This window comes from Artemia sp. Qi Xiang Cuo, chromosome 13 (genome assembly GCF_049724085.1).
Source record: "Artemia sp. Qi Xiang Cuo chromosome 13, ASM4972408v1, whole genome shotgun sequence".
Taxonomy (NCBI): domain Eukaryota; kingdom Metazoa; phylum Arthropoda; class Branchiopoda; order Anostraca; family Artemiidae; genus Artemia; species Artemia sp. Qi Xiang Cuo.
The window spans coordinates 34946180-34960835 of record NC_142806.1 but is presented as its reverse complement, the minus strand read 5'-3'; the positions used below and the strand labels follow the sequence as shown (position 1 = coordinate 34960835).

Below are 14656 nucleotides of genomic sequence, written 5' to 3'. Positions count from 1 at the left end.
TAATACAAAATATGGCACTTCTGGCTTTTATTTAAAATATCCCACCCCCCCCCCCCACTAGAAAAAAAAGTTTTGTGGCTATAGAAGATTTGCTCTTCACTGCTGTCTTGCAGCCTTCATCTTTGTCTAAAAAGAGATAGAGTATAAAAGGGATTCAGCAAGAAAATTAAGTTAGAAATAAATGAAAGCATGAAAAGACAACACAAGTTTTTGTAAAAAAAAACAGTTATTAGTTAGCCAATCTTATAACGCCTCTGGACGTTTGTATTCCTTAGAAAACTTAGATGTTTTTTTATATTAATCCGCCTCTTTTCAGTTAATTGAGATTCTTGGATTAAATTATGCAGTAACTAAACAATTTTTTTTTCTTCTTTAGAGTATTTGAGTTTATTTTTTTTTTCTCTCTTTTAGATCAGCATTGATCATGACATTCTTCAATGTATTTGTTTTGACTGTATATCAACAATACAGCAATGGAAAACATATTTAAACAGATGCTGGGAAGCCCAGCTGACTTTGCCTGAAGTAAGATTTTGTTTCTACTATGTTGGCCTCTTGGGCAACGATGTTCAACATGCAGCCTTTGAGCTGTATGCATCCTACATTCCGTTTTTATGAAATTCAATATGCTTTGACTTTCTTAATGATTTTTTTCCCGACAAGAAATAATTGTTTGTTTTTCCTCTTAAAAATTGTTTATCATCAAAATTACTAGAAAGAAAAAAAATATTTTGCAACTAACAAATATCCCCAAAAATACAAATTGTAACTTCGTTTTGAACATACCTAAGAATAAAAGTACAAAAAAGGGAAACATTACACCTTGTTCACCACAATATATTAGTGGAGAAACTTGCCAGTGAATTCAATATTGAATCTTTCCTGGTGAAATTGACTGCCTCCTTCTTATCAAATTGATCAAAAGTAGCCAAATACCAGAGTCATTATTCAAATCCTCTCCATGTCTTCAATGGAATACCCCAAAGTACTCTCCTAGGTCCACTCCTCTTTTTAGTTATGATCAAAAGCCTTGGTAAGGAGTTTCCTGACTGATGGTAATTTGTTGATGATAAACAGTTGTTGAAACTTGGCTCAGAAATTTAATAAGCAACCCTATGAGCATTCTCAATGAATTTAGAGATGTATTGGACTTAGAAATGAGAGTAAACCCCTCTAAGTCCATGATAACGCCAATGTGTTTCCTTAAATGCTCACCCTGTTTTCTTAATCCTATCGCCCCTGAAATTTCTGTGTCCTCCTTTAAATTACTTGGCGTGACAGTTTCTTCTAATTTCAGGGGGAATATCCATGTTAAAGATATCAACCATAGAGCTAATGTGTGTATCTCCCTCCTTAAGCTCCTAAATAAATTTAGCGTCCCCCTGCCCTGTCCTTAAGGATTTACACGTCTTTTGTCCGCCCGCATCTCGAATATGCTAGTCCAGTTTGGTACCCTGGTATCTCCTGCAGAGGATCAGAAAAAATTAAATCCATCCAAAAAGAGCCTGGCAAATAATTTTCAAAGAAGGCAAGATACCATACTCTCAGCTTCTAAGAAAAGCTAGGTTGGAAACCCTTGAGCGCAGGAGAGTTATGTTGTGCCTCTGTTTTGCAAAAAATGCAATAATAAACCCTCACATAGAAAGTGTTTTCTTCAAACATCACTCCCAATCCAGATTCTGGCTGCCTCAAGCTGTTTTCGAATCCATTCCTATTCTGTCCCCATTTGCTGCTTTACCTCCAGATATGAAAAAACCTTTGTCCCCTTCATCACAGAGAAAATAACGAAATATCCCCCTAGTTTCTGTTTCTTTATTGGATAGTGGTGCTGCCCAGATAGTTTGACCAGTTTTCATCTTTTTAATCAACATTTTCTAGCTAAATTATTTACTAGTGAATGATTATTCATTCTGATTTTTTCTTTTTGTTTGAAGTCTTGGCATTCTTTGCCAGTTTCCAGTTTTTGTGTTTTTTATGATATTTTTGATTCCGAAATACGAATTCGGCCCTTTGGGGCTTGTGATAGTGATTTTTGAAACAAATATCTTCTCTTAACTAAGCCATTCATTTTTCTCCTTAAAAGACAAATTTGCTTATGTACTAATCAGAGCTGTTCACATCGACTATTACTTAAAGAGAGATATGAATAACTCTTGACTCTTGGGTGAATAAGTACTGTTACTTATCTGAAGCGGTTAAAGTAATTTTGAAATTGGTGTCCTTGTGGAAAAAAAAATAACTCCATATGGCACTTATTACTTGGTACTCAAGTAAAATTTACAGAGCACTCGCTAATTGAAGTACATTCAATTTTTGGATATGGATATGGGATCACAATTGCAGACACAATAGTCCAAGATCTTGACTTTGCAGACGATGTTAGATTGATGGAGAAAGACAAAAGCAGACTTCAAGACTTTTTATGCAAATTAGCGGAAAGAACCGAGCAGTTTGGGTTGAATATCAACGTCCCCAAAAGCAAAGCAATATCAACCACTAACTCACCGATGAATATCCAGCTGGGGACTGAAAGCATAGAGCAAGTCACCGAATTCCGATATCTTTTTAGCACAGTCTCGTTTAGTGGCGATTCCGAAAAAGAGCTGAGAACACAAATAGTCCTGGCAAGCTCGGTATTTCAATGACTCCCACCAGTCTGGAGATCAGCGAAGTACTCACTCCAGTTGAAACTTCACCTTTTTAGAAACAACGTCCTTTCGATCTTGACGCACGCGATGTAATTTTCAAAACTCACAGCTGACAAATAAACACGACTCACTGCATATGAAAACAACTGTCATCAACGCATCCTGAATGCTAACTGGAAGGATGGGATAACAAACTTGGAATTTCACCACTACACAAACCAGCCTCATGACACTAATGTTTCCTAGCAACGAAGTCGGCACTATCTTGAACATGTTATCCGTATGCCAGGATCGAGACCATCGAATATGCTTCTCCAGTGGCAATAAGACGACCCGCGTCGACGAGGAAGGCCCAAAAACACGCTTCACAGGACCTATGAGAGGGACAGGAGAGCCCTTCATGCATCCTTAGTCCCTGAGTGGGAGGACATCTACGCCGCAGCTCATTTCCGGGATGATTTGAGGCTGTTAACGGACGCCCTGTGTGCCTCTGGAGGTACAGGAGGAGCTAAGGAAGGTCAATTTTTCAGGTACTACTCTATCCCTTAGCTATCAATCTCCTAAATAAAAGAAGAGTTAGTTTCTAACTTAAAGACATTATTTAGCTGGATTCATATCTATATCTCTCCTATCTTTATATCTTTGAGATATCAAACTAGAAAATGGCTGATGTGTTGACTGTAAATAAGCTGCTGCATGCAAGGCATATACACTAGACTATAGTAGATTTACATTGACAGAGCAATATGAAGTGCTGGATGATCCGTTGGTCAGCTTCACCAACAAAAACATTTCAGCAGCATCACTTTGAGTGTGCTTTTTTTCTAGCAATTATATGCTGAGGATGTCATACTCTAAAACAAATTCAAAAATGGTATGTCTCAATGATAATTTTTCAGTATGAAATAATGATAACACACTCCTTAAACATGGTCCCAAAAGCTCTCAAGCTAATACTGTGATACTTCGCCCATGCCCATAATATAAAATACACCATTTCTTTCCCATTTATTTGATGGTAACAGTGCAAAGGGGGGAGGGGAGGCCTTAGTGTCCCTCCTCCACCTTCCAGATTAAAAACGTCATTATTTATGTATCATAACTGTTTTGTATATTAGCTATGTGCTGCATTAAACCAGCTTGGCTGGTTAAGTTTTTGTATAGTGGTGACTCCTGGGCTTCGTTTTTTCACAACTATCAATTGGGGCTGTTATTTTTTGGCAACCTTGTTTTGAAATGTCTAAACGGTTCCTCCTCGCTGTTTTATTACCATTTCTATAGGGTGAATCAGGGAAAGTCCGACAGTGGGGTAAGTCCGATACCGACATTCAATTTGTCTATGGTCCATTGTATCTGTGGGAGGCTTTCATATTTTCTTCCATATTAGTAGTAGTAGGCAACAGTGCCATCATCTTCCGGTAGAGTTAACACGTTTTCTGTTCAGAAGGTTTTGAAGTTTTTTGGACGGCGTTTTCTTAAGAACACAGGCAACTGACTTTAACGTAAATTATGCAGATTATAAAGTAAGAGAGATAGAGAATTTTTTTTAATTTATTAGAAACTAAAATACCAAGAGCATCTTCCTGATTTTTTAAAACAAGCTAATGTTATTAGTTGAACAGATAAGAGGGGTGTCGGTCTTACCCCCGAAAAAGCCCATCTGGGGAAAGTCCGACATGTCGGTCTTACCTCCTACGGGGGAAGTTTGGCTGGGGTGTCGGACTTACCCCATGTTACCAAAGATGGATATTTTAAATGGTAGAACAGATTCTAAGCTTTAGATAATAAAGGTTGAAGCCAGTAACCATCCTTAGATGGCTCTACTAACTTAGTGGAATGTAGTGTTGTGTTGATCATTCATGTATTGCAGTTCTGTGCCTGCTTTCGTTTATCTTTCTCCCTTGTAATTTGTTTTTCGTCTTAACCTTTACTTGTGACCTGCCGTGTAAAAAGTGTAGCAAAGTAGAAATGCTACTTGGCTTGTATCAAATTTGTTGGCAGATTTTGTCTGAAAATACCCTTTTTACATATAAAATAATTTTTGCTCAAAGAAAAGGTGTCAAAACACAAGTCGTGCTCTGCTGTGCAAAAAGTGGGATAGCATATTAGCAATGCTACTGGACAGTTTTCATGGCCTAGTAAAATTTGTTGGCATTTTTTTTTCAAAAATACCAGTCTTCCACTATCCCCAAATTTTTGGGGATTTCCCCAAAATCTGTCTTCTCATAAACATTCTCAAAATCGGTTCCCCAAAAATCCCCTTTCTTTCAGGGTTGCCACCCCTAGTGATTTAAAACTGACGACAATCCACCCATAGTAACTATTACTTTCACTTGACTTGAAATAATTTTTTCACTATTTTCAAAAGTTTATGTCTCAATTATTTACTACACATCAAAGCCAGACATAGATCATTGAATTACTGACCTTTCTTCCTATGCTATTAAAAGTATACTGACCTTTTTATAGTTGTAGTACAGTGATCAATGAATATTAAGAATGCAGTTGGGTGTGTATTATTTTTATAATACCAATATCATTGGAGTGTACAACTCAATCCATAAACTATCAGCAGTTAGCTATATACTGCATACTTGAGACTTTGAATACTTTGCGCCATTAGCAGTATTAGAGTAAATATGAGACAGTACTTTAATATGATTAAATATGATTAAGAAAACTATTGATATTTCTAACCGCAAGCTATACTAAGTTACATTTGTTACTTTTCTGAAAATTTTACCTATAGAAATACTTCTTGCTCAAAGAAAAGCTGTCAAATCACGGATTTTGCTGCTAAAGTGTTGGCAGCTTTTGGATTTCTGCTACTGGCAGTTTTGGAATTTTTTGCACACCTGCTTGTGACAGGTTTTCGAATACATTCATCAATTCATTCATAATTCCCCTTCGAATAAATTCATCCATTCATTCATAATTCCTTTGTCTTTTCTAGATGCCTAGAAATTATGTTCGGAAAACACAACGCGGGGTTGGAGGACCATATGATGCAACTCAGCTACACAACGCACTAGCAGAGATATCTTCAAAGAGAATGTCTATGCTACAGTCTTCGAAAGTATTTCAAATACCGCGCACTACCTTGCATGACCATCTTATGAAGAAGACAAAATTAAAAAAAACAGTGTGTGGTGGAGGGAGGAGTCAAGAAATTCGTGCTAAAATAGAAAAGGATATGGCTCAGGGTCTCCGAATACTTTGAAAAGTGGGGCATAGGTCTCAGCAAGCAGGAATTTTTTGACCAAGTCCAAGACTATCTCATCAAGAACAAAGTTCAAACAAGATTTAAGGACAACCAACCTGGTCATGACTGGTGGGTGGGGTTCAAGTGCCGAAACAAAATTTCACTAAAGAAACCAGAAAGGTTAGAAAACAAAAGACTTTTGCAGCAATCTGACCTCTTCATAATGTATGGTTTTTATGAGCTGTTGTATGAAACTGCCACGGCGATGGATATTCTTGACAAGCTGCAGTGCTGGTTTAATTTGGATGAGACATCTTTCTGCAGGGATCCTGGCAACACGAAAGTTGCTGGAGCCAAAGGCTCACCAGCGACTCGTAGAACAGGTGGTAATGGACGTGAAAATACAACTGCCTTGGTTTGTATCAATGCAAACGGAGAAAAATTCACAACTTTAATAGTTTTCTCTGCAAAGAATACCTGGACCTCATGGATACCTGTAGATGGAGCTTACCCTGGTGCATCTTACTCATCTACCAATAAAGGGTGGATGCCGTCTGATCTCTTTATGAACTACTGAAACTGTTATCTCTGACTTGGGTTCTTTCAAAACTAGGCGTTCTCTGGTTGATGTATCGTTATTGTTCTTATGAATTTGTAATCAAATTGTGATTATAAAGCTGCACCATACTTTTGTTCGCAGTGAAAATGCAGAAGAAAAATGGAGAAACTTTAGTGAAAAACTTGTAATGTCGGCACTCAGTGTTGGGCTTGTGGACATGAATTCCCTCACCTTTGACAGTCTTTCAAAAACAATCAGGACAATAAATAACCCAATTCAACACGAAACTTTGGTCTGCATCTTCGAACCCATTGCAGGTTACAGTAACTATAGTAGTCGAAAATATTTCTCAGATATGTTTTGATAAAGCAACACAACTTATTCTTAAGAGATGTTTGTCTAGCATGTATTATCCAAAGAAACTCAGTGGGTGTTACTTCAGGACTTATGGATGGATTGAATGCTCAAAAAACTTTGATTCTGTGTTTTACTTTGCTTGCCGTCATTTTCTAGTCTACGGGCTGGAAAAACAGTTATGCTATATTAAAGCAGCATGATGGGGCTGAAAGGCACAGGCATTGCATGCCAGCATTGACTGAATTTAACATATTTAGTTTTAATAGTTCCAGATCTCGAGTGAATGGCCTAGTGAATTTCAGTACCTTAAGAATTTTAAGAAAATAGATATCATTTGAATTTTTGCAGTATCTACTTTCTTGGCTGCCAGGATCATGTTTAGAGGGATAGTGGCTAATCAGACGTTTCTGGAAAAGAACAATTTGAGGTTGGAGATTTTTCGTATTAGAGACTAGATTAGAGAATAGGGAGACTTGAAATTTTCCAGATCTGGAAAAGAAAATGGAAAAACAGTGGAGCGACCAATTGGCTAGTATCACATACAAAAATTAAACGCCAAATGCTTATCCACCTTGATTTGTATTTTTCTATCATCCAGCAAAACCCAATATGAACTATCTGTGAGATCCCAGCATATTAATTTGCAAAAAGTCTTCAAGCTTGAGAGGACCGTCCAACCCCATTGGTTGTACTCAGTCTGCTCTGTTCCCAAGGTTTAATTTTATTATTGCTCTGCTACCAGCAATCTCTGATTGTTTTACAGCAAGTAGGCCTCTGTAGCAAAAGAACTAATTGACAAAATCAACTTAGCCTCTTTAATCTCACCTTTGCACATATTGGAAAAAGTGTTGGTCTTTGTAAATTGCTATAATCGCGACGTCAAACAGAAAATTCGCTGATTTAAAAAGCACCTGTACTGATTTCTGAGGCATAAAAAATGCTATAATGACAGAGAAATGATAACGGGTGGAATAACTTAAGCATGAATCCAACTTCGTTGTGCTTTTTTTTTGTTCTTATTTTTTAAGTTAATATTTTGTTCTGGTGTATACTACGGAATGGTTTAATGAAGGAAATTAGACATTTAAATGTGCAGACATTTAATTGGCATGCGGAGGACCACGGCTTTGTAATGAATTGAAGTTGGGCTTTAATATTTTCTCTACCGGAGTGTCATAGAGGGCAACAACAATATTGATTGTGGCTCAAGATTTATGGTACTGTATTAAGTATATATGTACACACACACACACACATATATATATATATATATATATATATATATATATATATATATATATATATATATATTTTATATATATATAAAAATTTTGTGTTTTAAATACAAAAAGTTGTCTGAATAGCGTTGAAAAGAGTGGCATAAGACGAAATAAATAATAAGATCAAAATGAGGATTGTGCAAGGTAGATTTCTGCTTCAGATAATCAATAAGGTTTGCTGTCTTACTATCACTTGAATACCATGTTAACTTATGGGTCATTTTATAACCAAACACCGTATTTGTTATAACTAGATTATTATACCAATAAAATTGCAACAGTCTGTAGCCATTGCTGTTTTCTTTTCCTATACCAAATTTACTTAGGCTAGGATATCATCTATCCCTAATTCTACCGACCTGGGAGTTAAATCTACTAATAAAAACACACTATTTCTACCTGGGACCCTGTCTATTTGCTTCTGTAACTGTAAGTAAAATTCCTCTGAATCACTAGTATCTCCGTCAGTCGGCTCTACAGGGGCATATACTACTACGTCTGATACCCTGAACTTTCTAGTCATAAAATTAGCGATTAGTATTCATATTATTAATACCTTCCCAGCCTAAACAAGACTTAGCAACTTCCTTATTCATTATGAGCCCTACTCCCTGTCTATGTAGCCCATCCTTCCTGCCTGAGTAAAAAAAATTCTATATCACCTAATGTCATTCTTTCTACCCCTGGGATATGAGTTTCTGAAACTCCTATAAGTCCATTTCGAATCGTCTCAATTCGTCAGTCAAAATGTCGATACGATAGTTATTTTTTAGTGTCAAAACATTCCAAGTTCCAATTTTCATGTTCTTTAAGTCATTGAAATTATTTTTGCCTCAAGAAAAGCAATGACCCCGGACACCAATGCAGGACGGGGACCAACACATCTTCTCAAGTCTACACCGAGGCGCTTAAGCCGGCCTGAAACCGGACAGCAAGAAGTCCCTGGAACCTCCAGTAAAAAGGGAAGCTTTGCACAATCCTGGGCCTATTCTTTGTTACAACATGTTTTTCAGCACTTGGCGATGCTCTTCTATCAACAAGAGTCGAACTCCTGCACCGACAGTCTCAAGCCTATTACCTCCGACTCATTATATATCCATGCCTACAAATATTATGCTACTACTGGGAGGAAAGCCATAGTAGATAAATTAGCTAGGAAGAGACTTTCAATCTGAAAATACCCAACAAAACAAACGAAGCCGAGAAGAACTGTCCAATAATCAGAATTCTGTGTTAATGATGTGTCTTTTATTTCAATACAAGAACCTTTCTATGGCATTATAAAGAAAAAAAAAGTTTTTTAACGAAAAATAAGGATCTAAATTGAAGCTTAAAACAAAAAAATTTTTCGGAATATGAGGGGGCTTCCCCCCTTCTTAAGCCCCTCTCTTTACGCTAAAGTTTTTTTTTATTAATTTTTGTTCGTTTTTTGGTTGTAAAAAGTTTCAATTTAAAAAAAAAACTCCTTATTTCAAAATAAGATATTTTTTTCAACATCAAACTTTCATCAAAGTATCAAAACTAGTATCAAAGTAACAATTAAAATTTTAATTTCTGATTGTTAATCAGATTATGCCGGAAAATCCGGCTCCCTCAAGGTGGTTTCAAGCACCATCCCCTCTCCCCACTTTGCACCCATCGACGCTCTTTCATAACAGGTGATTGGAAATTAAAAAAAAAAAAAAGCTTATTACTCTTATTAAACGGCCATTGTGTTTCAGGAGTCATTCTTAAGGAATTAGGACATCAAGTCAAAACTTTAGCGTAAAGAGTAAGGTCTTGAGGAGGGAGTAGCCCCTTTCATACACGTAATGATTTCTATCCGTTTAAGTTTTTATGTTACTCCTTACTTTCAGTTGAAGAAACTTTTTTTAATATAATTTCTGATCTTTTTTAAATAACACCGGGAAATCCAGCTCCCCCTTCTATGAAAATTTCCTTTACCCACGGAAAAATTCCACCATGGAAAGTTGTTTTCACGTAAAAATACCCCCCCCCCCCCCGCTCTTCAAAGAAATTCCTCCAAGACAATTCTATTCTAGTGAAAATTCCGCCCTGAAAATTTCTTGCGGATTATCTCGGGTGAAAAATTTTTCTTAGCCCACTGTCATTTGAAAAAGACTTCAATTTCTGATTGTTTTAAAATCATGCCGGTAATCACCCCCCCCCCCACCTCGGTGGAAAAGTTTCCCAGCAAAAAGGCAGCAAAAGAGTATTTTACAGCAAAGATTTTTTGGGGGGAGGGGAGAGATACAAAAGAAACTTAAAAAACGCAACAAAATGTGAAATTGATATCTACTCCCTTACGATTAAAGTAAAGACTAACACTAAACCCCCAATAAGCAGAATTTATTCCGTATTCAGGAGGAGGACTGTCTCTTCCTCATCCGCACCTCCACCTCAAGGTCGCAGAAAATTCGGAGTATGCTCATTGGATCAGAAATTAAGAGTTCTGGTCCCTTTTTTTTAAATCCAGAGGGATTGGAGACCAACCAGCCGCATGGGGGTGGTATTTTCTGGGGTGGGGCTCTGCGGTTTTTTTTCTGTGAAGGGTATTTTCCAGGGGATTAATGCCAGCCACCAAAAAAGGACAAGCAAAGATAAAAAAAAAAGACCGCTAATATCTTTAGATGCGTCAAACGAGTCATGTTCAATGCCGATAAAACCCAGGAAAGAACAGAAATTTCTCACAGTAAGAAAAAAGGAATTTTAACTAATCAAGTGAAGAAGAGAAGGGGAAAATCAAAATTGCTCCTCAATAAAACTAAAATTAATTAAATCCTAACCTGCGTTAGGCTGGACTCTTATTACCTTGATGGGGTTGGAGTAGCTTAAATACATTTGGTTTGCTTTTTTGTGCGGGAGGGGGGGGGGTCAATTGTTTTTGGTTTTTCTTTAAAAAAAATATTTTTTCTAGTTTTCTTATCTCTTCTTGCATTGTTCTCGTTGTTCCATTCTTCTGGTTTCGTATTGCTTTTGTTTTTATTCTTTTGTTGTACTAATATAAATGGATAAATAAATCTTGTACAGTTAAATGGATAAAACGAGTACAGCTAAAATTGAATATACAAATCAAGCTTAAAACGAACAAAAATATTTTACTATTGTAGCATAAATGAAACCAAAACGAACAGAAATTAAATAAACAATCAAAGCAAACAAACATACAACATATACTAATATAAATGAATAAATAAATCTTAAAACAAATAAAGATTTAATTAAATATGCGAATCAAGATTGAAACGAACAAAAATCACTACAGAAAGAGTATGTGTACTGCTTCCTTCCCTAACTGTAAAAGTATAAAACCTACTGCGTCATTGGCGATTTACTGAAAATGAATTATATTACAAATATTTTCTTACGTACCTATTACAACATTGAAAATAAAAATAAAATTACAGTAAAATTAAATTTTGAAATGATTGGCTTTTCAGAAGCTGATATAATTATATATCAAATATTTAGTTTAATCTTATTTCTCCCCAAAACCGTTTACGTCGAATTTAGTTTCACTACGAGCAGGAATTAAGCTAATACCTCATTCCCTAACTTTAAAAATCTAAGGCCTATTGCGTCCTTGCGCTTCACTGAAAGCGAATTATACTGCAAATATTACCTTTTCCAGCTATTACAGCATTGGAATGAAAATAAAAGTTACACTACTCAAATTTTTAATATTCAATTTTATTTATTTAAATAGAATTAAACCTTTAGCCTCCTTATAGTATATTAAACGCTAAATGCATATTAAATGCGGTCAATACCTTGTGGCTATTAAATTTTTCTCCTTGCACTGTAAAATTACATTCAGATGCCTACTGGTACAGAAATTTTAGCCAATTACGCCACTGCAGGCGTGGGTGGTTTTAACGATAACAAATACATTCTTAGACCACACTGGATATACATGACAAACGAAACTCAGAGAAGAGAGAAAATAACAAAATGAAAAATAAAATCAAAAAAGGTGAAAAAACGAAGATTTTGTCAGCCAGCGAACCAAGAAGAAGACAAAATATAAGCAAATATTTCGACAAGGACCTCCGCCAAGTCGTCCTCAGTGCTAAACAAAAACAAAAAAGAGAAGAAATACTGCCTAACTAGAACGATAACAAGCTGAACATGTTCCATGAAATCAGGTTCCAACCCGGGTTTTTAGCCTGTTGTTAAAATGGGTTCTGACTATCTGAAGAATGAAGTTGTAGATGTTGTGTCGAGACAAATTTAATAATAGATGACATGAAAAAATACTCTAGAGGGAAAATAACCACAGTCGAACTTGGGGGGGGGGGGTAAAAACTCAGCGCAATAGGTCATTTTATGAAAGCAGCCAACATATTGGTCGACCAAGTTTTCACATTGGCACAGGATTGGGTCACCTAGAGGCAGATGGCCTCAACGCACTTAATGCCGACTGACTTAAGCAGGAGCCCCAAGTCAAGATTCAAGCTCCTCCATCCCTCCTGTGTGCATGTAAGCAGGGGGAAGGAATCTTCCAGCTTGTTCCCTGTCTCACAGAATCTTGAAATTTTCCTGTATTTTTTTTTGTAGATTTTTCCCACATATTTTGTCTACTTTTGCGTTTTGTTGAAGTTGTGCTATCGTTTGAATTCTCACTGGAAAATCGTTTACGCGTACCTGTCCTGCATATATGTTTAAATACCAAATATTACAAGGGCATAATATCATGTTTAGGGGAGGGGGAGGTTTAAAATAAAATTAGTTTCTAGGTCTAAATTCACTGGAAGTTTGGTAAGAGAGGTGGTTGCATACCATAAACTAGGGAGTGAAACCGCTTCCCTATGTCCGGCTAAGGATGTAATATACATCTTTTTTGTAACCAAGTGTATCAAATAGCTGAAAAGGTTTTAGGTAATAGAAAGTGGTCTTCACATTCTTTTCCCATGGTTAATTTCTGACCGTATTTCAAACAATAGGATGTACAAAAAATGTGGTTCAGTACCGCTCTCTAGGGCTATAATGAAAGAAAGTTTGAGGTGGCTAGGGCACGTTGTGCGGATGAAGGATGACATATTGCCGGAGATTGTTCTTTTTGGCCAACCGTCTAGGGCTAAACGGAAAGCAGGTCGTCCTCGTCTGGAGTGGGAGGACGTCATAGAGAAAGATTTAAAGAAAATAGGAACTTTGTGGGAGGGTGTAAAAAGGGAGGCTTTGAATATATTGGGATGGAGGAGGAGCGTGCGTAGCTGTGTTTGCTTCAGGCGGCTTGGTGCTGCGGTGAGTTGTTAGTAGTAGTAGTAGTAATTTCTTTTATGCAAAAACGCTTTATGTTTTTTTTTGTTGCAGGATCTTCGGCTGAGAAAGACAGAAGAAAAAAGTGCTGTTGATCATGACACTCAAACTGATTCTAATAAATTTCATTCTGTTCTGGTTCAAACCGATAAATGTAATGTGCGCCTAAAATCTGATAATGCTAGAGCAGTGAAAGAGCAAGAAATAGTAAATATTCAGAAAGCTAGTGCAGAAACCCCAGTATATGATGAGATATCTGTAAATAAAAAGAAAGCACTGAGTGTTAATATGCCAAAACCTTTATCCAAAAGAAGTATAGAGGAAAAAAACAGATACTTAAGTAAAGAAGCTGGGCAGAGTGTCAAAGAATGTTCAGTAAAGTTGGACAGGCTGCTGATTGAAAACTCGTTCCAAACTGGGTCATATATTCAGTCTTTAGATACCATCAAAACCAAGTCTGTATGTAAAACAGTAGATGTAAATGCTGTAAAAGGGGAAGAGGTTAACGGTTCAGAAGAGAGTGGAAGAGACTCGATTGAAATGACTGAACATCAAAAGCGAAGAGCTGGCAGACCGAAGAAATTTTCAACGAGCATTGATGAGGAGTCTAGAAAAGCTGAAGTAGAGCCGATAATTAACCAGAGGTCCAAACGGACTCCGAAGCCGAAGCGTATTTTTGATCCGTCAATTACAGACAGACGATCAAAACTGAAAAACATAGTATTGACTTTACCTAATTCAGGGACCAGGAGTCCTCAGTCAGAAGAGTATGAAGATGGCGAAGCTATGGATGACAATGAAAATCCCAAAGGTAAGCTGGATGTAGTTATATTCTAATTTATGGATGGTTTGCTTTAATAAATTCATTATTCCAAATTAGATGTACGCCTGACAATACAGAATGCATTCAAGCCATACTAATATTAAGGTGAAAAAATTTGGAGAAAAAAAAAAAACTTGAAAAACCTAATACCAATTGTTATGGCTAAGATAAACTTCCTTTTGACATATTTAAAGTTACGTACACATCAAAAATCTGATATAAAGTAAATAAAATTAAAACACGCTTCAAAAGGTAGGCTATTATTTGGGCTTGATCACCACTATAAAACTAAAAAATTTTATGCTGATTTAAAATACTTAAAATCTTCTCAGTAACTACAAAATGTTCATAAGCGTGAAACTGCATGGTTTCTAACAATTTTTTTTTTTTTTTTTTTTTTTTTTTTTTTTTTTTTTTTGTGAATCGAATGGTATCTGCATAATAATGCCAAACTACATTTTCACATTTTTCTTTTCAAATGTCAAACATAAATAATGTTACATTATTTTCCAGTACTTATTTACTTAC

The 14656-nt window shown here is 36.3% G+C and overlaps 1 protein-coding gene across 1 annotated transcript in view; it reads left to right on the top strand.

The window, feature by feature from the left end:
- The window catches only part of LOC148945227 (uncharacterized), a 59592-nt gene that overhangs the window by 17136 nt on the left and 27800 nt on the right, over positions 1 to 14656 (top strand). Inside the window, exons 2-3 of the mRNA XM_089099160.1 lie at positions 412 to 525; positions 13360 to 14116. Coding sequence (XP_088955286.1) covers positions 412 to 525; positions 13360 to 14116 — 871 coding nt within the window. The remainder of the gene's footprint in view (positions 1 to 411; positions 526 to 13359; positions 14117 to 14656) is intronic.